This window comes from Anabrus simplex, chromosome 4 (assembly GCF_040414725.1).
Source record: "Anabrus simplex isolate iqAnaSimp1 chromosome 4, ASM4041472v1, whole genome shotgun sequence".
In the NCBI taxonomy this organism is placed as follows: domain Eukaryota; kingdom Metazoa; phylum Arthropoda; class Insecta; order Orthoptera; family Tettigoniidae; genus Anabrus; species Anabrus simplex.
In genome coordinates this window covers 106,577,685-106,603,010 of record NC_090268.1, presented here as the reverse complement: position 1 = coordinate 106,603,010, position 25,326 = coordinate 106,577,685, and the positions used below count along the sequence as shown (strand labels likewise).

At 37.9% G+C, this 25,326-nt stretch overlaps 1 protein-coding gene across 2 annotated transcripts in view; it reads right to left on the bottom strand.

Annotated features, from left to right (window-relative positions):
* LOC136871668 (uncharacterized) overlaps nucleotides 1–24,418 on the bottom strand; it is a 29,066-nt gene extending 4,648 nt beyond the window's left edge. For both annotated transcript variants that reach the window (XM_067145162.2, XM_067145163.2), the window contains exons 1-2: nucleotides 24,282–24,418; nucleotides 9,842–12,297 (exon numbers count right to left, since the gene is read on the bottom strand). In XM_067145162.2, coding sequence (XP_067001263.2) covers nucleotides 9,842–12,297; nucleotides 24,282–24,396 — 2,571 coding nt within the window. In that variant the 5' untranslated portion in view covers nucleotides 24,397–24,418. The remainder of the gene's footprint in view (nucleotides 1–9,841; nucleotides 12,298–24,281) is intronic.
* Between the last annotated feature and the right edge of the window lie 908 nt (nucleotides 24,419–25,326).

The following is a 25,326-nucleotide window of genomic DNA, read 5'->3' as shown; positions in this document are numbered from 1 at the left end:
AACTGGACTTCGACAAGGAGACGGACTTTCACCATTGTTATTTAATTGTGCATTGGAGAAGGTTATGCGTGAATGGAACACAAAATGCCAACCAACTATCAAGATTGGTACCGGTAGTAATATTAAACTCAACTGCCTTGCTTTTGCGGACGATTTAGCATTATTTGCAAATACAATAGAAGAGGCTAAATTTCAAATTGAACAACTAGAAATTACAGCAAAAAAAAAAATGGGATTACAAATTTCATTTGAAAAAACAGAAATGATGCCAACTTTTAAAGTTGATTTACCAGTTATTCAACTGAGCAGTAATAAAGAGATTAAAATTGTTCAGAAATTCAAATATCTTGGGGAAATAATAACATAGAACACAAATGAAAAAGAAGCAATAGAACACAGAACAACTAAATTTAAACAAGCACGAAGACTTACCTGGCCAACCTATACAAAAATCTCTTTCGATAAACGCTAAGCTGAAACACTATAATTCCATAGTTAAACCAGAGGCAACGTATGCTAGTGAAACTTTATTCAAATTAAATGTAAAATCTACAACAGACAAATTACAGAAAACTGATAAAAGAATTCTCAGAACAATTATTAATAAAAAACCCCAAATTGATGGACAGTGGAGATTGTTGCCTAACAACATTGTCTATCGTGAATGTGAATCAATAATATCTACAATGCGTAAAAGAAGAATTTCCTGTCACATATCAAGATTACCAGACACCAGGATATTGAAACAATTATTTGATTACTTTTTGAAAATTAAAATCAATAATAATTGGTTCAAAGAAGTTCAGGATGATTTGGAAGAATTGGACATAACTCGGCAACAAATCAAAGACAGAAAAGAGAAGAGGATTTTGAAGAACAAAAGCATAAGTCTCAAACTAAAAACAGTTGAACATAAACAATATACATATCGGACACACAAAAGGCTTCCAGGTCGGAGAGGATGAGAAAGTTCTGGGAGAAGAAAAATAAGAAATTAACTCAAATGTATTGATTTAAGTGCTCCAACGTGGGCGTAAAACATGTAAATAAATAATAATACAAGAAAACATAAAGGTTCAATAATACTGTCTTGAGGAATTCCCCTCTTAATTATTACACGGTAAGATAAAGCTTTGCCTACTCTAATTCTCCGAGATCTATTTTCTAGAAATATAGTCACCCATTCAGTCACTCTTTTGTCTAGTCCAATTGTACACATTTCTGCCAGTAGTCTCCCATGATTTTGCAAACATGTTTAATATAATCAGAAGGATTGCTTTCCCAAAGCTTACATGCAATGCATGTCAAACTGACTGGCCTGTAATTTTCAGCTTTATGTCTATCACCCTCTCCTTTATACACAGGGGCTACTATAGCAACTCTCCATTCATTTGGTATAGCTCCTTCATGCAAACAATAATCAAATAAATACTTCAGATATGGTACTATATCCCAACCCATTGTCTTTAGTATATCCCCCAAAATCTTGCCAATTCCAGTTGATTTTCTAGTTTTCAACTTTTTTATCAAATTGTTGGAGGCGTGATTTTTTCGCATTAAGGATAAACGTGACAAAAATTATTTTGAAGCAATTTTGCGATATCTTTACGAACCACATGTTTCTGGTTAAGAAAATATGGATATTATGTTCGCGAATTAAATCGATAAGGCCATTTTAAAGCAAAAGCACGATATTACAGCGAAATCTGTACCTAGTGAATAATGAACTTGACATTTTGTCCCAAGATTATGTATGAAAAGGAAAAGCGAATAAAGATTCATCAACAGGAAAGAAATATGTTATCATTAATGTTCTGGAAAATCTCTTTAAGACATGGCATCAAAGAAGAGGGGTTGGCTCCAGGCTTCTTGCCAAACGAAATGTTTGGAATGTTGTTCTTGTGGTGGCTGGTAATCCTTCCCCAGCCTGTCCCTTCACGGCATTGCGCAATCCTGGAATTCCTAATGACGTCTACAAGCAGCACAACTGACTGGTGTATTTTGGCTGCGTGGTCAGGTAAAATTAAGAAAGAGATCACAGAAAGTAGCGAAGATGAGTCGCTCGACAAGTGTTATGGTGCACAGCAGAGCTAAACAGTTTGCGAGTGAATGTTCATACAATTAGGAAAGCAATATTTTAATGTGTAAATTTTGTAATGTTCGTATTGAGTGGGAGAAAAAAGATACTGTCTCAAAACATTGTTTTAAAAATAAGGAACATTCAGAACGTAAATTTAGCACTCCAACAGTGAAACAGCAGGCAACAATAGAACTCTCATTAGATATGCAAACGAAAGCTAAGAGTGAAAATATAGAATTTATTCACGAAACAACAGCAATGCTACTCAAAACCAACATCCCGCTGGAGAAGGTAGACAACCCTGCAGTCTGGAAATGGCTTCAAAAGTATGAAGCAGGTATTGATTTGTTTCATCCAACTAATGTAATTCAATCAAACTATACAAATGTTTCGTCACTGAGTGAAAAAATACAAAAATTGTCTGGCTTTAAAATGTTGAAGCAATCTGATATTATTGATGGGTACCTTGCATTTAAAGATATTCTGCAAAAACAAATTGAAGAAAGTCCTGGTCAACAAGTTGAAATAATTCAGTCATTGCTAGCAATAAAATACATGCACCTGAAATTTGCAAATTCTGTTTTATAGTCCATTTGGGTTCCCTGTTCATCCGTTGATGCAGAGCGATTTTTTTCTAAGTACAATTTGATTGTCAATGACGGGAGACGACTAATGAAAGAGAGCTCCATTGTAACATGTGCTATGTTATCTTTTCACAAAGTAAGGAATGGGTAGGATGGCCCAATGATACTGTAATGTAAGTGCTATGTAATCATAATCAGGAATGAAATGAAATAATATTGGATGCTTACCAGTAATTTATACATCTACCATTCATATAAATAATTCAGAACCACAAAATTGAAATTTTTAATGATTTAGTGATTAATTTTAAAATTTATTAAAGCAAAATTAAAGTGATACAGCAACATCTATCTTGCAAAATAATGCAAAAATTACTATCCTTCTCGTGAAATCGTTAAAAAATTAATGTGAAAAAATCATGCCTCTACATATTGTAAATGTTGCTGTTATCATACTTCTTTAGTATTAGTCACCTCCCCTATCTGAACAATCTTTACATACTGCTGACTGAATACTTCTGCATACACACTCCCGTTGTTCATCAATGATTCCAGGAATGTCCTTCTTGGAACCTGTTTCTACCTTAAAGTATCTATACATACCCTTCCATTTTTCACTAAAATTTGTATGACTGCCAATTATGCTTGCCATCATGTTATCTTTAGCTGATTTATTTGCTAGATTCAATTTCCTAGTACATTCCTTCAGTTTCTCCTTACTTTTGCAGCCATTTCTAACTTTATTTCTGTCCAACCTGCACCTCTTAACTTCTCTGTTTATTCTGGTGAAGGAAATTTACTGTTCACATGAATGGTTTACCGATGAAAGGGATGAAATATTAGGGATAAAATTAGTTTGCGATAATATGAAGGAGGTGGGAATTATAGGAACATACAGGCCTGGAAGAGAGGAAAGAGACATGGAAATCTTTGAAAAAATAATAGATTATACTCATAAAAACAATAATAATGATATGGTAATAATTGGGGGAGATCTAAATTTGCCTGAAGTTGAATGGAAAGGAGCTGCAAGTGAAGCCCATGAACAGAAACTGGCAAATAAGTTAATTTGGGAGGGAGGATTTACACAAGTAGTACAAGAACCGACTCGTCTCAATAACTTACTAGATGTATTCTTGGTTAAACCATGGGAAATTGTTGATAAAACTGAGGTAATTGAAGGAATAGGAGACCATAAGGCTGTAATAATGGATGTAGGACTCGTACCAAAAAGGCTTAATAAGAGGGTTACACAAGACAAGAAATTGTACAGAAATACTAAAGTTGATGAATTTGGGACTTACCTTAAATCACAATTCAGTTGTTGGATAAGTGAAGGGAGTAACGTGGATACACTTTGGGCTAAATTTAAAGGAATTATTTGGGAAGGAGAGAAGAGATTTGTACCTGTTAAGAAGGGTAAAATGACCTCAGACCCTGTTTATTATACAAGGGAAATAAGAAAATTAAAAAGAAAATGTAGAATAGTAAACAGGAAAATCAAAGAGGGTAGGGAGAGTAGAGAAACTAGAAAACAGCTAATGAGGGAACTGAATAGAGTGAAAAAGGAAGCAAAAGAGAATTATATGAATGGCATACTTCAAGAGGGTAATGACCACAAAGGGAAATGGAGAAAGCTGTATTCATATATCAGGAATCAAAAAGGAAAAGGAGTCCAAATTCCTACAATGGTGGGAGAAGGGGGTGAACACTATTTAACAGATACTGAGAAAGCAAACCTATTTAGTAGGGAATTTAGAGATTCAGTAGATGACTGTCAAAAGTTGGAAACCAAAACAGAAGATAGAGAGGGAGAGAGACAGAGGGAAACAAGAAGCTTCTCATTCAAAAAACGAAGATATTTTCAGAGAAATCCAACTGCTTCAGCAAGGAAAAGCTGCAGGAAGTGATCAAATTACTGGGGAGGTATTAAAGACAATGGGGTGGTACATAGTGCCTTATTTAAAATTTCTCTTTGACTATGTCATAAATAATAGTGTAATACCAAAGGAATGGAAGGAATCTATAATAATACCAATTTATAAAGGAAAGGGTGATAAAAGGAAACCAGAGAACTATAGACCAATCAGCCTGACCAGCATAGTTTGTAAAATTCTGGAGAGTTTAATATCGAAGTACATCAGAGGGATATGTGATGATAAAAATTGGTTCATGAGGAGCCAGTATGGATTTAGAAAGAAATTTTCTTGTGAGGCACAACTGGTGGGATTTCAGCAGGACATATCAGATCAGTTGGATTCAGGAGGTCAGTTAGATTGCATAGCCATAGATCTTTCCAAAGCCTTTGATAGAGTGGAACATGGAATATTATTAAAGAAATTGGAGGGAATAGGATTGGACGTAAGGGTTACACGTTGGATAAAAGCATTTCTAAATTCAAGGGTTCAGAAAGTCAAAGTAGGAAATAATGTATCGCAGGAAGAGAAAGTTTGGAAGGGAATTGCACAGGGTAGTATAATCGGTCCGTTACTTTTCTTAATATACGCAAATGATTTAGGGAACAATATAACATCAAAAATAAGATTGTATGCAGATGACATAATTGTTTATAGAGAAATAAACAACATTAAGGATTGTTCAGAATTACAAAGGGACCTTGAAAGTATCCAACAATGGGTTGAAGAAAATAATATGAAGGTTAATGGAGGTAAATCAACTGTTACAACTTTTACAAACAGGAGCTTTAAAACTGAATTTGAATATACTTTGGATGAGGTAGTTATCCCAAAAGATGGCAAGTGCAAATACTTAGGTGTGAGATTTGAAAGTAATTTGCACTGGAAAGGTCATATTGATGACATTGTTGGGAAAGCATACAGATCATTACATGTCATAATGAGGCTACTTAAAGGATGCAACAAAGAATTAAAAGAAAAAAGTTACTTGAGTATGGTTCGTCCATTATTGGAATATGCAAACAGTGTTTGGGATCCTCACCAAGAATACCTAATAAAAGAAATAGATAGTGTGCAGAGGAAAGCAGCAAGATTTGTAACAGGGGATTTCAGGAGAAAGAGTAGTTTATCAGAAATGTTAAAGGAACTTGGGTGGGAAACTTTAAGTAAGAGAAGGGAGAAAACTAGACTTACAGGATTATATAGAGCCTATACAGGAGAAGCAGCATGGGGAGATATCCGTGAGAGGCTTCAGTTGGAAAATAATTATATCGGCAGGACTGACCACAAATATAAAATTAGAAGGAATTTTAGCAGAAGCGATTGGGGTAAATTTTCATTCATTGGGAAGGGTGTGAAGGAGTGGAACAGTTTACCAGGGGTAGTGTTTGATCCTTTTCCAAAATCTGTACAGATATTCAAGAAGAGAATAAACAGCAACAGAGAAAATAAATGAAGTGTTAGAGGGCATTCGACCGGTGCAGGTTATTGTAAAAAAAAAAAAAAAAAATGTGTGTGAATAAATTAATTCCATCCCCTGGTCTAAGGAGTTTGGACAGCCAAAGTAGGGGACTGCCTGTAGGGGTGAAGTACAGTGGGGACTTCGAGGGCCCTGGGACCGCTACGGTAGCTGTGAAGGCCCTTCAGGAACTCTGAAAAGTGGTGGCAAAAGGGGCTCTGGTTAAGACGCAGCAGGTCGTTATGCTACTTAGTAAATAGTAAATAAATAAATACAATGTAAATATTAATGTTATACCAGTTTTATAGTATCATTTGAAGCAATTCCACATACTGTATATCAGTTGACTATATTTGTAAGTAGTACAGGAGATATTATAATTAGAATTTTGTAAACAATATAAATTTATTAAGGATGAGCTGTGTGTTTAATAGAAAACATTATTAGCGTTAATTGTATAATATTGTATTATAGGAAAAATTTTCTTCTCTTGTTAATTTAATATTTAGTGCTTGACAATAATGTATTTTAGTGTACCATTTGCCACCGAGGTAGACACCTCATTTGCAAATAAAGAGATTTTGATTTGATTTGATTTAATACAGTTGGTTTTTACCACTCCTTACCACCTTTAAAAGTACAAACCTGTTTTCACATTCAACAATTGCTTTAAACCCATTCCAGAGTCTGTTTATATTTTTATTTATCATTTTCCACCAATTTAATTTACTTTTTTAAAACTCCCTCATGCCTGTTTTATGAGTCATATGGTACTGCCTAATAGTCCTACTTTTAAGACATTCCTTTCTATCACATTCATTTTTAACTATGACAAAAACAGCTTCGTGATCACTAATATCTTCTATTACTTCAGTTTCTCTATAGATATCTGGTTTTACCAGCACAACGTCCAGAATATTCTTCCCTCTAGTTAGTTCTGTCACTTTCTGAATCAGCTGTCCTTCCCAAATTAACTTATTTACCATTTGTTGGTCATGCTTCCTGTCCTTCATATTACCTTCCCAATTGATATTTGGTAAACTGAGATCATCTGCTACAAAGATATCAAGGTGCCTAGTATTCATTTTTGGAAATGACTCGAAGGAAACTATTAAAGTATAGCAAACATCATAAAAAGGGTTTCTGAATATACTAACTTCAGTTCAACTGTATCAGTTGCTTATTTCACAGATAAATCAAAGTTTGGAAGCGAATCTAAGGTAAATCAAAATTGTTCAAGGTATATCTAGAAAAATATTTTGATTAGCTAATTAAAAATTCTGAAATTATTTTGAAAATATAGAACAGAAGATTACTTTAGAAATGTGGAAAAGTAATGTAATAGGTACTCCTTTTCTGGGTTGAACTTCAGAAATATCGATAATAAAGTTAAAAAGAGAAAACTGCAGGTTTCATGGCACAGAGTTTGGTCAGATAATGCAAAATTATTAGCTGAAGAAACAAATTAATATACATCTCCTCAGAATTTTAGATATTTGTCAAATTAAATATATGGTTTTATTTAGTTGAATATGGTACGGAATATAAATAATATTTAGTTCTACTTCCACACACCTATGATATACCATATTTGTTAAAATGTATGTTCTTAAGTCAAATGCAAACTAAAGCCTGCAGACAAAATTCTTCATTAATTACGTAAACTTATTTTACAGCTAATCTTTTTTTCTTTTGTCTGTTGTTTTAGCCTGTACATTGCACCAACTCAGACAGGTGACAAAGGGGAAGTATAGGGCTACGATTAGAAAGGAAGTGATCAAGGACTTAATTAGGGTACAGCCCCAATGCCAGTGAAATTATTGTCAGCCCCACAGTCTAAGGATAGCAAACCTGCCTCTTACGCAGAGGCCCCGGATTCAATTCTCGGTCAGGTCAGGGATTTTTACCTGGATCTGACGAGCCTTTGCGGTATGCTTATTTTCGAAATCAGAAATAATTGAAAAACACTTGGCCAGTAGCAATAAGAGCAATAGTTGTTTTCTGAAGTTATGCTATTTGCAACTATAAAGAAAACCACTTCTGTTTCACTTAAATTGTCCTTAAATTTAAAAAAAAAAGATATTCAAGTGTTTTCTTAATTAAAAACAATTGTTTATTCACAAGATCATTATTCTGAGACTGTTGTGTATTATGTTTATCCACCGAGCTCGATAGCTGCTGCCGCTTAAGTGTGGCCAGTATCCAGTATTCGGGAGATAGTGGGTTCGAACCCCACTGTCGAAAGCCCTGAAGATGGTTTTCCGTGGTTTCCCATTTTCACACCAGGCAAATGCCTTAATTAAGGCTACAGCCGCTTCCTTCCTAGTCCTAGCCCTTTCCTGTCCCATCATCGCCATAAGACCTATCTGTGTCGGTGTGGCATAAAGCCAATAGAAAAAAAGAAAAGAAATATGTTTACCCACCAACAAATAATAAAAATATCTAACACAACAAAATTACAAAATATTCATAGTAACTGTAAACTGACTAGCACATTCAAACAACACTAGACACAACTATTCAACAGCATTAGTGGTGCCACCATCTGGAATGTGATAATTGTGCATAATGGATCATTTGTGCCCAACCAAAGGTTAAAGACACTATGTTCTCAGGCTCTTTGCTTATTTACATATCATTATATCAAAACTGTCCGCCTCCTAAGTGTAACTGTTAGTGTTATTATCTGCCGCCCTTGGAGGCCCGAGTTTGATTCCCGGTACTGGCAGAAATTTAAGAATAGCAGGAGAGCTGGTATGTGGTTGAAATGGTACATGCAGCTCACCTTCATTGGGGGTGTGCCTGAAAAGAGCTGCACCACCTCAGGCTGAGGACACGAGTTTACTTTTTAATATCAAAACTAATCCCAGGTCCATCTCTGATCATGATGATGGTGATGATGATGATCAATCAATCAGCTTTTTTTTTTTAATATTTTCAATGAACTTGGAAATTTATCAAACATTTCCCTTGATAATTTGTTCCAGTCCCTTACTCCCCGTTCTATAAATGAATATTTGAATTCCAACTTTATCTTCATATTATGATCTCTCCTATTTTTAAAAGCTCCACTCAAGCTTATTCTTCTACTTACGTCATTCCATACCAGCTCACCACTGACAGCTTGTCTCCTTACTTCAAAGTCTTCCCAGCCCAAATTTTGCAACATTTTAGTAACACTACTCCTTTGTTGGAAATCACCCAGAATTCCTTTGAATTTTTTTCTATTTCTCGTATCAAGTAGTTTAAGGGGACCAAAAATTTATATCATTGACCAAAATATAGACTATAAACAGTGTTTATAATGCACTATGTCTTGTTCTGTAGGCTAGAATATATTAGCTACTTTCGTTAACCAGATTCAGGCTAGCCTTTAGCTTTGGTAATAGCCTATGTAAGTGATCGGGTGTATGAGTGCTAAGAATAACACCATTCCCTGTGATGAATGGTACAAAGTAGAACTTGTACAGTCAGTTAATAAATAAATAAATACATACATACATACATACATACATACATACATACATACATGCATTAATCAGATTACTATCATTTATGTCCATCTCCACAGCATAAAATTAGCATTATGAGCTGCTGTCTGTGGACGCCCGAGTTCGATTCCCAGTACAGCCAAAAATTTAAGAATGGAAGGAAGGCTGGAATGTGGTTAAAATGGTACATGCAGCTCTCCTTCATCGGGGGGGTGTGCCTGGAAAGAACTGCACCACCTCGGGACTAGGGAGTGAGTTTACTTCATTATCAGTTATAATTTCTAAATCATACTGAAAATGATTTAACTCACCTGAAGCTTAAGCCCGCCTCCTTCATGATTATCCACTTCACTGCCACCTCCTGTTTCAATTATCTCCTCTGTACCTGGAGGTAGGCTCTGGTATCCTTGATGCACAGCCATCTTAATACTCCTAGTCTTGGTATCATCGTTGATTAGTTCAGGAACTACATTTGGAGGGAGTGGGTTAGTAGTAGCAGGGTGGATGTTATGTTCCGATGAAAGGTCTCGAGGGGATAGTTTATTTTTGCCCGTTTTGGTTGAATTTTTTTGCTGCATTATCATTTTCCTCAATATACTGATCACATCATTCTCATCAAGAGGGGAGACAGTTGTCTGTGGCGTGCTTTCAATAGTAGCTTCATTAACGGCTGAAGATACATCTTCCTGAAGTTTGGTCAACATTTCGAAAACTTGATTCAAAAAATCTAGACGTTCTTGTAATGGAGCAGTTGGATCAGGAGTTGGTTTAGTTGCAGGTGTTGGTGCCCAGAAAGGAAATTTACCACCATACGGGGCACCCATTTTCTTTTTGCCATCGGCTGCTGCTGTCTCTCCCTTCTTTCCAGCTCCCTTCATACCAGCACCGAACATCTTCCCTCCACCAAATCCATAAGGACTTTTCATACCATACGAAGAAAATGGATTAACAGCTGCAGCCTGTTCGGCCATATCCTTTTTCTGCTTAAGAATTTCTTCTACAGTGGTCATCATCTCATTTTTAATCCCTCCTAATTCAGCTATGATACTGTTTGCAACTTTATCTTTGGCAACAAGCAAAGGGCTGGTTGATAATACTGGATCTTCTGTTTTCTTTAGAGATCTTGTTGATAAATTATTATCAGAGTCTCCAAAATCCTCTTCAGAAGAAACATCCTTTGAATGTGTATTCTCTTCCTCATGCACATTATTACGTTTAGAAACATTATTACCTGGATCTGCAGACAGGATTAGTCTTTCTATTAAAAATGCTAAAACTGAGTTATCGGTATCACTAGTTTCCACTGTTGCCTCTGTTGTTTTTGATGTTGTCTGTGTTGGTGCCTGAGTGGTTGCATCAATCTTTGAAGGAATATCAAGACTATTAAACAAACTGTCTAAGAACTGTGCTTTTTTGTTTATAAAAACAGATGGATCAATAGCAGCCATTGGCTTGTCTAGTGAAGGGCTTGGGTCACTATTTATATCTTTTCCTGCCACAGATGCAAAAGGAGACCAGAAATTAGGAGGCACAATTGTAGGCTTTACAGTAGGAGAGCCACCAATTGTACTTACACCTCCAGAAGGAAATGGAGACCAAAAGTTTGGAGGAACAACAGTTGGCTTTACAGTTATAGATGGATCATTCATGGGATCTACTGCTTCATTTGTAGCAGCAGGTGTGCTCAAACTTGTAAACAACTTGTTAAGAAATTCAGTTTTCTTGTCAATAAAGAATTTTGGATTTACAGTTGGGGCAAAAGCTGAAGGTCCCCACATACTCATAGGAGATCCAATAAAACGAGGTTTAAGTGAGGTAGTGTGAATATCACTTTCTTCAGTACCATCTTCAGAAAGCAATGAATTAACATCTCTTTTATTGGTGGCAGCAGGACCAGAAGTTGTATTTAGAGATTTAAAGAGTTTGTCTAGAAACTCTGAAACTTTTTGCTGATAAATGGTGGCAGTATCTGGTTTTCCAGGAGGTATCCAATAGTTTGGAGGTACGATGGAGGCCTTTGTTGGAGGAACACCCATTGTTTTAGGAGTCGCTGCAAGGTTACTGAATAAGGTATTCAGAAACTTTGTTTTCTTATCCATAAAAAAGCTAGGATCAACCATAACAGGTTGAGTTTTCTTCAATGGAACACGTGCTAAAGTTGCTGCGCTTGCTGTGGGGGGTGCCCAGAAGTCAAGAGGTACAATGGTTGGTTTAACTGTAACAGAACTTTCTTCTGTAGTACCATCTTCATTCAACACATCAAAGAGTTTCTGTAAAAAATCACTTTTCTTACTGGGGCATGTATTACAGCCAACAGTTGGTGAAGACGAATCTGATGATAGTTGAGATTGTACTAGTACTTGATTAGTATCTGTTAAATCTCTCTTTGCCTGTTGAGGACTCGTGGGAGCAATGCTTTGTGCTGCCAAGGATGAAAACAATGTCTTGAGGAACTCAGTCTTCTTCTGAGCAAAATAATTTGGGCTTGCAGGTGGTAGCCATATCAAAGGTGAAGTTGCAGCAGTGGAATTAGCAGGGTTTTGAAGAGCACCTGAATTACCAAACAAGGTGTTTAAGAATGCAGCCTTCTTGTCAACAAACATCTGTGGATCTACAAAAGGAGGCATGAATGTTGGTTTAACAGGCAGAAATGGTCGGAGGGATAGATATGGAGTCATTGGATTGGAAGATAATTGTTGAGGAGGGAGCTCCTCTGGTGCAACTTGAACATCATCTTCTCCCTCTGGTGATGCAGCACGTTTTTGTGCTAGAAAGACAAAATAGAGCAGTTAAAATTTTAAAATCATTAAATATTAATATGGATTGGTATAGGAATATCATAATATGATATTTTTTGAAACATAAATAAGTAATATTAGGCAAGATGGTCTTGAGTTTTATGCCAAGTGAAATGAGACAAATTGCTTGACATACAGCCTAGATATAAAAGAGTGGTGGTGGTGGTGGTGGTGGTGGTGGTGGTGGTGGTGATTATAGTTTTAAGACAAAGTACAACTGTGCCACCATCCTCCAGATGCAACAGACTATAAGTTTTGTATTCTAGGTGATGAAAGCATAAATTCCAAAATGAACAATATTGTATGATACCCTTGACACTCTGGTTTGGTATGTTGAAGGGCTGTGAAAGTATTTGTATTTCGTAGTGACTGTAAATACATTAATTGCTAGACATGTTCAAACGTTTATGGAATGATTGTGTTTCTGTAGTTAAAACAGTTTAGAATTTTTGACTTGGTATCCTTGAGGCTCCAAGTGAAATTTCCTTAGAAGAGAGAGAGGGGAAATTTACAGCGAAATTTTAATTGGAGCTTACCCAACATCAAATATGCTCTGGAGACACCTGAGGTAAATACAGCAGGCTAGAAATATTGAGTGGGTATGCATGTTATGTTACAGTGTAGCTTAGTCTAGTCTGGTTAAATTACAAAAATGCTCTGAACATCACACAGTACCAAATGTCATCAGAAACCTGCCACTGCAATGTCAATGGATGCAGCAAGATGGAACTATAGCCCACACTGTGACAGTCATTTTCCCCACAGCAACAACACTTGTAGATAATGCGTGAATTCCCACACCCATCCTATCTCCATCCTACAAATGGGGCATGCTGAAGAGATCCATTTTCCAGTCAGATGATCCACCTAGGAATGCTCCCAAATTATGAAAGAAGATATTTCTTGTGTTCTTGTGGCAATCTGTGGTCATCAATATGTTGAACAATCTACAGGATCGTTATGAATAGAGCCCGGATTTCCATGCACTATCAAATCTCAAAATATGCATGCATTCATGCACTATCATATAGCAAAACATGCACAATAAACTGAAAAATATGCACTATCAAAACATTGTACAAAAAATACCGTAATTTCTCCAAATTGTCTTGATTTAAGCTCATCCGTTTATCTGTCAGCACATTCTTCAACACAGAAAATGATCTTTCTACATCACAAAAAGTGACAGATGCATACTTAAATGAAGACATTTGGGATAAAGTGAGGTCAAATTGTACGCCTTTTATAAGCTTGACGAATTCAAAATCAGGATTTGAACGAATTAATTTGTTCATCCTATCTCTAGCAGCCGCAGCTACTTCTCCATGCGATGATTGCAGACACATTTGAATGTCCTCAATAACTGGTAACGATTGCGTGCTGCGATAGCAAACACGTAGGACGAGTGAGAGTTACGGGTAGGAAATTCCAGGATAACAACGAAAGAGGGTTCAATGCAAAACCAGAGTTTGTAAGCTGCTATCTCAGTAACGCGGCGTCACAGAAGTGTGATACAAGTTTTGTTTTGTTCGTCTAACATAAACTAAAAAATGAGCCGTCAATGAGTAAAGCACAATTTACGGTTCAATTTATAGCAATGTACAATTGTAAAACCGGGACACCTTATTCCTAAGAATTAGAGATCGACGTGGGGCCTTCCGACTTACATCATTGTTTACTCAAGCAACAAAAATAAAGTGTTTTGTTAATTGGATCGTAGGACCTCTACCGTATGTAGGCTACCGTCACATAGGATGCCAGGAATGCATTCTCTCCGTCTCACAGTAATAGACATACTGTAGTCTATAACGAGGAAAAATTGTCCCAAATTCTGCAAACTAACATTCAGAAAAGGCACTATCATGTAAGTTAACAATATATATGCGCCAAAGTCAGGAGAAGAGTCATATTATGCAGTATTAAACGTCCAAATATTCGCTATTAAATCCAAAATCTTCCAAATATACATTATGCATGAATTTTCTCCTAAAAGGGCCAAAACATGCAAACATGCACGGAAAAAAGAATGGTTATTTGGAATTGTTAAGTCATAAAACGAATATTTGCAAAGTTTGAGAAGTGTAACTAGCTTATTTAAAACCGCATTTGCATGGAAATCCGGGGTCTAGTTATGAATAATGTGCAAGACAGGAGTGTGCACATTTTGAAAACATGCTGTAGCAGTGCAGTTGGATATGTGCTACAATTATCACCTTGCATGTTATAATGACAATTCTTAATGTTCAAAGCATGGTTTTAATTTCAGTACTATCTACTTTGCTCCATAGCGCATACCTATGCCTATGACCAAATGACAAAAATGAACAAAGAATGGGTTTTTATAGCAATTTTAAAAATATTTTTAATATCTATGCTTGTTTTGTCCAAATCATAAACAGAAATATTAATAAAAAAGGGTGAAAGTTTTGAAAGTGGACTTTTGTGATCCTAATAGAATGGACACCTGATGTTGATGAACTGATAAACCATCACAGTGTTTAAGTTCAACCTTGCGTTCAAGGGAGTGCAATATATAGGCAGCTGTTAATTTACTTTGTGAGCTGTATATTTTATATTATTCTGCATGTAACTCTTAGAAAGGATCTTCAAAAAATGAACAATGGGGAACTCTTTTGGATAAATTGTAGGATGAACAGAAAGAAAAGGAAACTGCCAAGAAATGTGAAATTTACTTCTTGAAATAAAAATTTAATCACTACATTTTAGTAATTAATATACATAGTACTGAGAGTTTGGCATCTTTGGACTCACAAGGCATCAAGCCCAGGGTATAAAACCAAGGACACAACAAGCACTTGTTTGGCAGATGCAGAGTAGATTTCGACCTACAAGTGGGGGCCGGTAGCCACGACTCTACTATGGCTCTACATCTCTGCAACCGGAAGATGGAGAGGGGTTGGTCCCCACCGTCAGCTATCTTGAGAATATTTATCCATGGTTTTCCATTCTCCTGCACTAAGGCAAATGCCGAGGCAGTTTCTAGTATAAGACATAGCCGCCAACCCCTCACCTTCACCATTTTAAACCTCCTTGGCCTTCTAAGAGGCCTGCCATATAACTCCAGGGTACAAAATTGAAACAATAATAATATTATTGACTTTTATGTCCCACTAACTACTGTTAAGGTTTATAGAGATTCTAAGATGTCAGAATTTTGTCCCATAGGGGTTCTTTTACAAGCCAGTAAATCTACCGACACGAGGCTGACACATTTGAGCACCTTAAAATACCACCAGACTGAACCAGAATCGAACCTGCCAAGCTGGACTCAGAAGGCCAGCTCTCTACCGTCCAAGCAACTCAGCCCGACAAAATGAAACAGTTTTAATCATAGTAGTGCATTCGTTCATTTATTCACAGCTTGTGGTTACTGATCAAAGTTTAGATAACCACATTCTACATGGTCAAGAATGGAACTGGAATAAACATACAATATTTTGAATTTGTTGGCACTCAAAAAAATTGGGACTAATAATAACAAGAACAAAAGTATGACATCCAAACTTTGCTTGGGAGCAATCATTTTGAAAGTTACAAGATGCCATGGTTGGTCTCACTTGGTGGTAATAGCCACTTAAGAGTCCCTATGTTAAAAAACACAAAATGGAGTAATATCTTTTCCCTCGCAAAGTTGGGTATTATTCCACCTCATGTGAACAAATGCAGTAATTTCCTAAATATTAGCATTCTGTGAAATAATTGTAGTTTTATTGATTACTTATTGAAAAAGTAATTTGTTGTACCAGTACATTTTGTTATCATATTGTTATCATATTATTATCATCAGTAGTTATTATTAACAGTGCTGTAGGTCAAGACTGGTTAAGTGTAAGGAAGGGAGTACATCCCTAACTTTGCCAGAATAAATAAAACATTATTATTATTATTATTATTATTATTATTATTATTATTATTATTATTATTATTATTATTATTATTATTATTATTATTATTATTATTATTATTATTATTATTATTATTATTATTATTATTATTATTATTATTATTATTATTATTATTATTATTATTATTATTATTATTATTATTATTATTATTATTATTATTATTATTATTATTATTATTATTATTATTATTATTATTATTATTATTATTTGGTAGTTACTAAAGCCATTGGTCTACTGAACCTTTGCTTACGTCATCCCCAACGACTGAATTTAGATCTGAGTACAGTATGAGCGACTGACTGTCCTTTAATGACAAAAAAAATAATTAAATAATGAATCGCTTAACACATGCATAGCATAATGCTTTCGGAGTATGCCAACAGACAGGCTCCTCTTCCACACCCCCCAGTTATTAACAATGATTCTTTAGGGTCTATTATGTTGTCTCCTACAGTGTTATATCGTACTACTACTAGTATTGATAAGTGTAAGATATGATCTAACCAACTGTTCACATTATTGATAATTATTAGTAGTCTATCCATTTGGGCTTTTGAAAGCATTCCCTAGACAACAAAAAATCTGTGTAGAACAATTTCGAAGGGGAAAAAATATAATAAAAATAAAACTCTGACATATTGCAAGAGATTGACCAACCGTTACACTAATCAGCTTTCCTACACCTTACTCTGAGAAGGACGATACCAGGGTGATATTGACGATATTGACAGTGCCTTCCTAACAAATTTGCAGCAGTTCGAATCGAGGGCAAAGTATGACTTTTTTTAAATGGACTGTGGCCATGGCGTTCGTATTGCACATAAAATAGAGGGCCCCGTAGTCAAGATCACGATATCAAAAATTTTGGACAAGCTTCCTTCTTTCTCCCACACTGCCATTGGTGGTGGTGGTGGTGGTGGTGATTATTGTTTTAAGAGGAAGTACAACTAGGCAACCATCCTCTATATAACACTAATCAGAGAGAAAATATGGAAGGGATCCGACACTTCAAAAAATGAAGGTATCGGCCAAAGAAAGATAAGGGCCATGAAGGCGTGAAAATGAAAGACTCCCTAGCCCTCAGAAACCTAATAGCATCGGGGTCGGAAAAGAAGAAGTGTTGACCAAGGGAGGACGGATAGGATAGATGAAAGTGAGGAGCCTGGAACAAGTAAGTGGAAGCAATGTCAGGACTCAGCTAGGGTCCCGTGGTCGCCAGCCCACGCTCCAAAGTTCAGAGCCCTTGGGGCCCCTCCTAGTCGCCTCTTACGACAGGCAGGGGATACATACCGTGTGTGTTGTTCTACTGTCCCCACCCACAGGGGAACACATCGCCGTTCTAGTAGCACAGCCAGGTCCATCCACTTCAATTTCGAATCTGCTATCCGTCATGCAGATTCTCCCTACTTCCCTACTTTCATCTTTCCACTAGTAAAATACAAATTTAAATCTTGCTTAATACACCAACACAAACTCGTAATAATGTTGTATTTTGTGTGTGTTATTCCCCACCCTGTGGGTGTGGGCGGTAGAAATGCATCCACGGAATGTCCTGCCTTTTGTAAGAGGCGACTTAAAGTGTGACCCCCAGGAGCTCTCAACTTAGGAACGCGGGTTGGTAACCATGGGGTCCTTAGCCGAGTCTGGCATTGTTGCCACTTTCTCGTGTCAGTCTCCTAACTTTCATCTCTTCTATCCGACCTCTCATGTTCCACTTTTGTCCCCTTCCGACCCTGACGGTATTAGGTTTACGAGGTCTACGGAGTCTCATTTTAACGCCTTTTGTAGCCTTTCCTAGCCCTTCTCTTTATTTTTCCGATATCCACATACCTCGCAGGTCGGAACTCCTTCAATTTTCCCCTCTGATTAATATTAAGAGAGGATTTTTTTTTTTTTGCTTTACATCGCACCGACACAGATAGGTCTTATGGCGACAATGGGACAGGAAAGGCCTAGGAATGGGAAGGAAGCGGCCGTGGCCTTAATTATGGTACAGCCCCAGCATTTGCCTGGTGTGAAAATGGGAAACCACGGAAAACCATCTTCATGCACGGCTAGCTCGCCCGGTGAGCGAGAGAGGATATTTGCCCAGTTGACTTCCTTGATGGTTATGAATTTCATGTTTTTGGTCCGTATTGAACTGAGAATAATATATAAGTAATAATAATAATAACGTAAATGTTTCCACCTTTTCAATACAATATATTCACAAAATTACAAAATTATACGGTACTAGTTGACTTCCCCTTAAAACAATGGCAAAGGTATACAATTACCTCCCCTCCAAGACCGGTATATCGTGCCACGCATGACGTTTTCTTCCTAATGACCTATCTTACTTAATTACACGATTGCCAACCGTCGACTAAACATTCCAAGGTGTGTAACATATTAATAATCTGCACACGTCCTGGATAATGACAAAACCCACTGGTCTAACACGTTAGGGGTGCATAGCATGCCTCTCATTGACCTACAGCAAATGGGCTTTTATTTTTCGGTTATTGATAATGAAATCTCAGAGATGAGTTCTGGAAGTGACGTAATATTTAATACAATTCAACCAATGGCAATGGCTCTTCAGTCGGGAGGTATGGACAATGTCGCACGATTTCGTATTTTTACTATAAAAGGTGTCTAAATATATTTCTGAGACGGGTTGGTGAGTCCTAAACTGTGTACTTCATGCTAAGGGGGAATTGTACACCTTTACTGAAACAATATTCACCACCTCAGACTGGAAAGCATTTTTAGGGCTTAGATAAAGAAGAATCTGAGTAGAACATACTTTCGACCGGAAAAAACTCAGAGATATGGCAACAGATTTGCCAACCCTTGTTCTATTTACTAGCACTCGAACAGCTTACGGTACTGAAAATCCACAGCCTGTTTCCAGTCATTCGACCGGGTCAGGAAAGGAATGAATGAAGCACCCATTTAGTGGCGAGGATCGGAATTGTGCCAGCTGCAGAAGCTTGTAGCACTCCTCTGGGGCAATGATTAATGAATGAAATATGTCAGGGAAAACCGGAGTATCCGGAGAAAAACCTGCCCCGCCTCCGCTTTGTCCAGCACAATTCTCACATGGAGCGACCGAGATTTGAACACCGAAACCCAGCGGTGAGAGGCTGGCGCGCTGCCGCCTGAGCCACGGAAGACGTGCAGCTTACTCTGAGGGCATAATAGATAGTGGTATCGTCACAGGCTTCTGAACAAGATGGCAGTAGTTCAAATAAATAAATAAATAAATAATAATAATAATAATAATAATAATAATAATAATAATAATAATAATAATAATAATAATAATAATAATAATAATAATGGCTTTACGTCCCACCAACTACTTTTTGGTTTTCGGAGATGCCGAGGTGCCGGAATTTTGCCCCGCAGGAGTTATTTTACGTGGCAGTAGATCTAGCGACACGAGGCTGATATAATTGAGCACCTTCAAGTACCACCGGACTGAGCCAGGATCGAAACTATTAAGTTGGGGTCAGAGGGCCAGCGCCTCAACCGTCTTAGCCATTCAGCCCGGCGGGAGTAGTTTGAATCCCAGCCAATGCATGAGGGATTTAAAATACTGTATACAGAAGGCAGAGTTATGGCACACGGTAATAACGCGAGGAAGAAGATGACGAAGTCCGCCTCTGTCGTGTAGTGGTTAGCGTGATTAGCTGCCACCCCCGGATGTCCGGGTTCGATTCCCGGCTCTGCCACGAAATTTGAAAAGTGGTACGAGGGCTGAAACGGGGTCCACTCAGCCTCGGGAGATCAACTGAGTAGAGGTGGGTTCGATTCCCACCTCAGCCATCCTCGAAGTGGTTTTCCGTGGTTTCCCACTTCTCCTCCAGGCAAATGCCGGGATGGTACCTAACTTAAGGCCACAGCCACCTCCTTCTCTCTTCCTTGCCTGTCCCATCCAATCCTCCCATCCCTCCACAAGGCCCCTGTTCAGCATAGCAGGTGAGGTCGCCTTGGTGATGTACTGGTCATTCTCCCCAGTTGTATCCCCCGACCCAAAGTCTGAAGCTCCAGGACACTGCTCTTGAGGCGGTAGAGGTGGGATCCCTCGCTGAGTCCGAGGGAAAAACCGACCCTGGAGGGTAAACAGATTAAGAAGAAGAAGATGATTTCGTATAGATAGGCGACGAACAAGGGATACCTGCTCACCACCGTGTCGATTTTCTGTCCACGCAGAACTGTCCACGCTATTTCCAGAGGGATCCCAAGCCCAAGAACATACCCGTGTTAAAATGGAAATATCCCTTTAAATTGCAATTAAAACAAGATTGATTCATTTTCTCCCACTGGGATTCTAGAAAAATAAACAGTCTGATATCCATTCGCTTCGCAAGGCCTTCCGTACTGATGAACCCTGCGACAATGCTGATTTCACTAGTAAAATGCAAATACTGATCTTGCACAGTACACCAACATGTACTCATCAATATCACAATATAAAATTGTGTAATAGTACCCAATAGAAAACCAGTTAATTATCAATATTTTACAGACTGTGTTTATTACGTCATGTTTTAATATATGTGTAACTTAACTGCGCGTAATTTGTGCGTGAGTAGAACCGCACAAAATGTAAAACTGATCAATTTGTATCCAAATTAGTTCATGTTTCCAAAGAATATCCGTGAACATTAGAACTTCAAAACGACTTGGAACTCTTAATCAACAGCCCTGTACACTTATCGAGAATGAAGTGTGCCTGGTAACTTCAATTCTGAACTAATTGTCGGTTTCAGTCACAGATTTTTTTTTTATTAACTAGATCAATCAGTGACTACTGATCTGCATTTAGGGCAGTCGCCCAGGTGGCAGATTCCCTATCTGTTGTTTTCCTAGTCTTTTCTTAAATGATCGCAAAGAATTTGGAAATTTATTGAACATCTCCCTTGGTAAGTTATTCCAATCCCTAACTCCCCTTTGCCCCAATTTGTCCTCGTGATTTCCAGCTTTATCTTCATATTGTGATCTTTCCTACTTTTAAAGACACCACTCAAACTTATTCGTCTACTGATGTCATTCACGCCATCTCTCTGTTAACAGCTCGGAACGTACCACTTAGTCGAGTAGCTCGTCTCCTTTCACCCAAATATTCCCAGTCCAAACTTTGCAAAATTTTAGTAACGCTACTCTTTTGTCAGAAATCACCCTGAACAAATCGCGCTGCTTTTCTTTTCTTTTCTTTTTTTTCCAGTTCTTGAATCAAGTAATCCTGGTGAGGGTCCCATACACTGGAACCATACTCTAGTTGGGGCCTTACCAGAGACTTATATGCCCTCTCCTTTACATCCTTACTTTTAAAAAAAACACGGTACTTAACGCCCTTGAAAGGGCTTTGGCCTGCCCAGCGACCGCTGCTCAGTCCGAAGGCCTGCAGATTACGACGGGCCGTGTAGTCAGCAGGACGCATCCTCGGTCGTTATTCTGGGCTTTCGAGACCGGGGCCGCCATCTCACCGTCAGATAGCTCCTCAGTTCTAATCACGTAGGCTGAGTGGACCTCGAACCAGCCCTCAGATTCCCTATCCCTGATCTGGCCGGGAATCGAACCTGGGTGAGAGGCAGGCACGCTACCCCTACACAACGGGGCCGGTACATCCTTACTAGAACCCCTCAATACCCTCATAACCATGTGCAGAGATCTTCACCCTTTATTCACAATCATATTTATGTGATTACCCCAATGAAGATCCTTTCCTTATATTAACACCTAGGTACACACAATGATCCCCAAAAGGAACTTTCACCCCATCAACGCTCTGATTAAAACTGAGAGGACTTTTCCTATTTGTGAAACTCACAACCTGGCTTTTAACCCCGTGTATCATCATACCATTGCCTACTGCCCATCTCACAACATTATCGAGGTAATTTTGCAGTTGCTCACAATCTTGTAACTTATTTATTACTCCGTACAGAATAACATCCTCTGCAAACAGCCTTACCTCTGATTCCACTTCTTTACACATATCATTGATATAGGTATATAAGAAACCTAAAGGGTCCAATCATACTGCCTTGAGGAATTCCCCTCTTAATTATTGCAGGGACAGATAAAGCTTCGTCTACTTTAATTCTCTGAGATCTATTTTTTAGAAATTAATCACCCATTCAGTCACTCTCTTTTCTAGTCCAATTTCACTCATTTTTGCCAGTAGTCTCCCATGATCTGCCCAATCAAATGCCTTAGATAGGTCAATCGCAATACAGTCCATTTGACCTCCTGAATCCAGGATATCTACTATATCTTGCTGGAATCCTACTGGATTGTCCAAACCAATGTCATCTATTTTACAGTTTCACTACGATACGTTATACAAATAATGGGAAGTAAGACTACAGACTATTCTACGTCGTGACTGTGTGGCTACTTGGAAATGCTTAAAAAAAGAATCCCTCTGGAACTCTCGACCTGCTATACTGAAAGTCAATTCAAGAGCTGAGGAAAAGTATCCTTCCGCATGTGAGCACGTCACCTTTTCCCCCTTCCCGTCCCGGTTCTCCTTCTCCGCCAGAGCTAGATTATTATTAACGTCGTGCATCTATCTGACAAGTACTTCATTCTCAAATAGAGTAGTATTAATAGAAATCACTTCCTTTCATATAGTTCTACTTTGATTACGTACCATTCCTATTTATTCCTTCATTGACCATGTAAAACCTACAGATTACTGATGAATACCGAGGCAAGAGAAGCAAGGTTTATTTTTATTTCATAATGTAATTTGTGTGAGGCACGTGGGGACTTACAACGAAAAGTATGACGACATAAGTATACGGTTCCTCTCTCGTGCAACGACTGACATTGGCAGTTTCTCGCAGTTCAACAAGCTGAAAACCCACCTATGAGTAGGATTGCAAAATACAGTGTTTCCAGGAATGTTGTAAATATTGTAGTCTCTTCATTCGGAAGGTAAAAACGAACTCATGATCCCCTTATGACAACATTTCTGCAGATAGAGGGCAGTTACGAAAATAAAGTACAAATTATTATTATTATTATTATTATTATTTTTATTTCGAGTACGCTAAGGATCCTATACCTATACCGTGTTAAGGCCCTTCCTGTTTCTTTACCACTTCTTCCACAGTCCACAGCAGATTCTCATCTAGTAGGCTACTGTAAACTGTCAATACAATTTGTTTAGACTTCCTACTTAATTCCTCCCCACCCCCTCTTCCCTTTTTTATTAGCTTTAAAGTATTTCACTTGCGATTCAAGCGTCATAGCATCACCCACGTGTTGCTCATGGCTGGCAGCCATTATGAGTATTGAGCATGCTACTGCAACCAGTACTGCCAAACAGTTTTCTTGGATACATCTTAAACGCCGTAAAAATTATGCGAACTATACATCAATGGAATAAACTCGAACAAAGCTTAAAAGTACGCAATGCAATAAGATATCAAACTCATGTTAAATAATTATTTTGTTACATGCACTACCGAGAACATTAACTATTCACAGCCATCTAAGTTTGAAATATAAGAGTTGGTAACGAACCCGAATAACATACAACTTGTGAAACATTTTCCATATTTTTACAGCGCATTTTTTTTTTTTAATTAGTCAAGTCAGTTCACCATAATATCTATCCAAACTGAGGGAAGCTCCTGACTGCAGCAACAAGCAACAAACATAGGAACTATTTACCACTTCACTGACCAGAAGTGTGGCTAACATCAAAGGGACCGCTTAGGTTTTGAGTTGACTCTCACTACAGACGTGGGTGGTGACTACAAGCTGTGACGTGCAATGCTCCTACTTTCTTGTATCAAGTTTTTCTTTCATCTGTCTCTTCCAACCTCCTCTGATAAACTCCCATTCTTTTCCGAGATTCCCAATTATGCTTTATCATTTCTTTACCTTTCCTTCTTTAGCCGACACCACCATTCTCCCTCTTCTTCCTTCAATTAGTGTTCCGAAGGTGCAGATAATATCCTTATTTCGGCCATTAACATAATAACCACAACGAAGAAAGTGAATGTTCAGAATATAAAAAATACCTGGAAGAAACTGTTTCCAGTCCGTGGTTGAGCCCGCATACTTGGGAAGGGCTGTTGCACCTTGAAGCACACAGAACGCCAGTAGCCCCAAAATTCCTAATGAATATGTCTTCATGTTACTCCTCGACGTAGATATCACCATCTGAGGGTCTATCTCTCTCTACAGGTTGTTATATACTATGTTTCAATGTCACATGAGTTAATGAACAAGTGCTGTTTGTCATCGGAACACCTAAGCCGACTAAGAAGGAAAGGAAGATTTAAAACACCTGTTCATTTTATATGATAAACGGTTCGCGAGTTCATGTCTTCCACACCTGTACATCAAGAAATTCTATGATGGATAATACTCAAGGCAGCATTATTGGACCTTCATGTTTTCTCATATACATAAATGATATGAGTAGAGAAGAGGAATCAGAGATAAGGCTTTTTGCGGATGATGTTATTCTGTATAGAGTACTAAATAAGTTACAAGATTGTGAGAAACTGCAAATTGATCTCGGTAATGTTGTGAGATGGACAGCAGGCAATGGTATGATGATAAACGGGGTTAAAAGTCAGGTTGTGAGTTTCACTAATAGGAGAAGTCCTCTCAGTTTTGATTACTGCGTTGATGGGAGTGAACGATCCTTTTGGTAATCATTGTGAGTACCTTGGTATTAATATAAGGAAACGATCTTCACTGGGATAATCACATAAATGGGATTGTAAATAAAGGGTACAGATCTCTGCACATGATTATGAGGGTATTTAGGGATTGTAGTGGGGATGTAAAGGAGAGGGCATATGTCTCTGGTAAGACCCCAACTAGAGTATAGTTCCAGTTTATTGGACCCTCCCTAGGATTCCTTGATTCAAGAACTGGACAAAAATCCAAAAAAACACAGCTCGATTTGAGCTAGATGATTTCCGATAAAAGAGTAGGGTTGCAAAATTGCTGCAGAGTTTGGGCTGGGAAGACTTGGGAGAGAGGAAACGAGCTGCTCGTCTAAGTGGTATGTTCCGACCTGTCAGTGGAGAGAAGGCATGGGATGACATTACT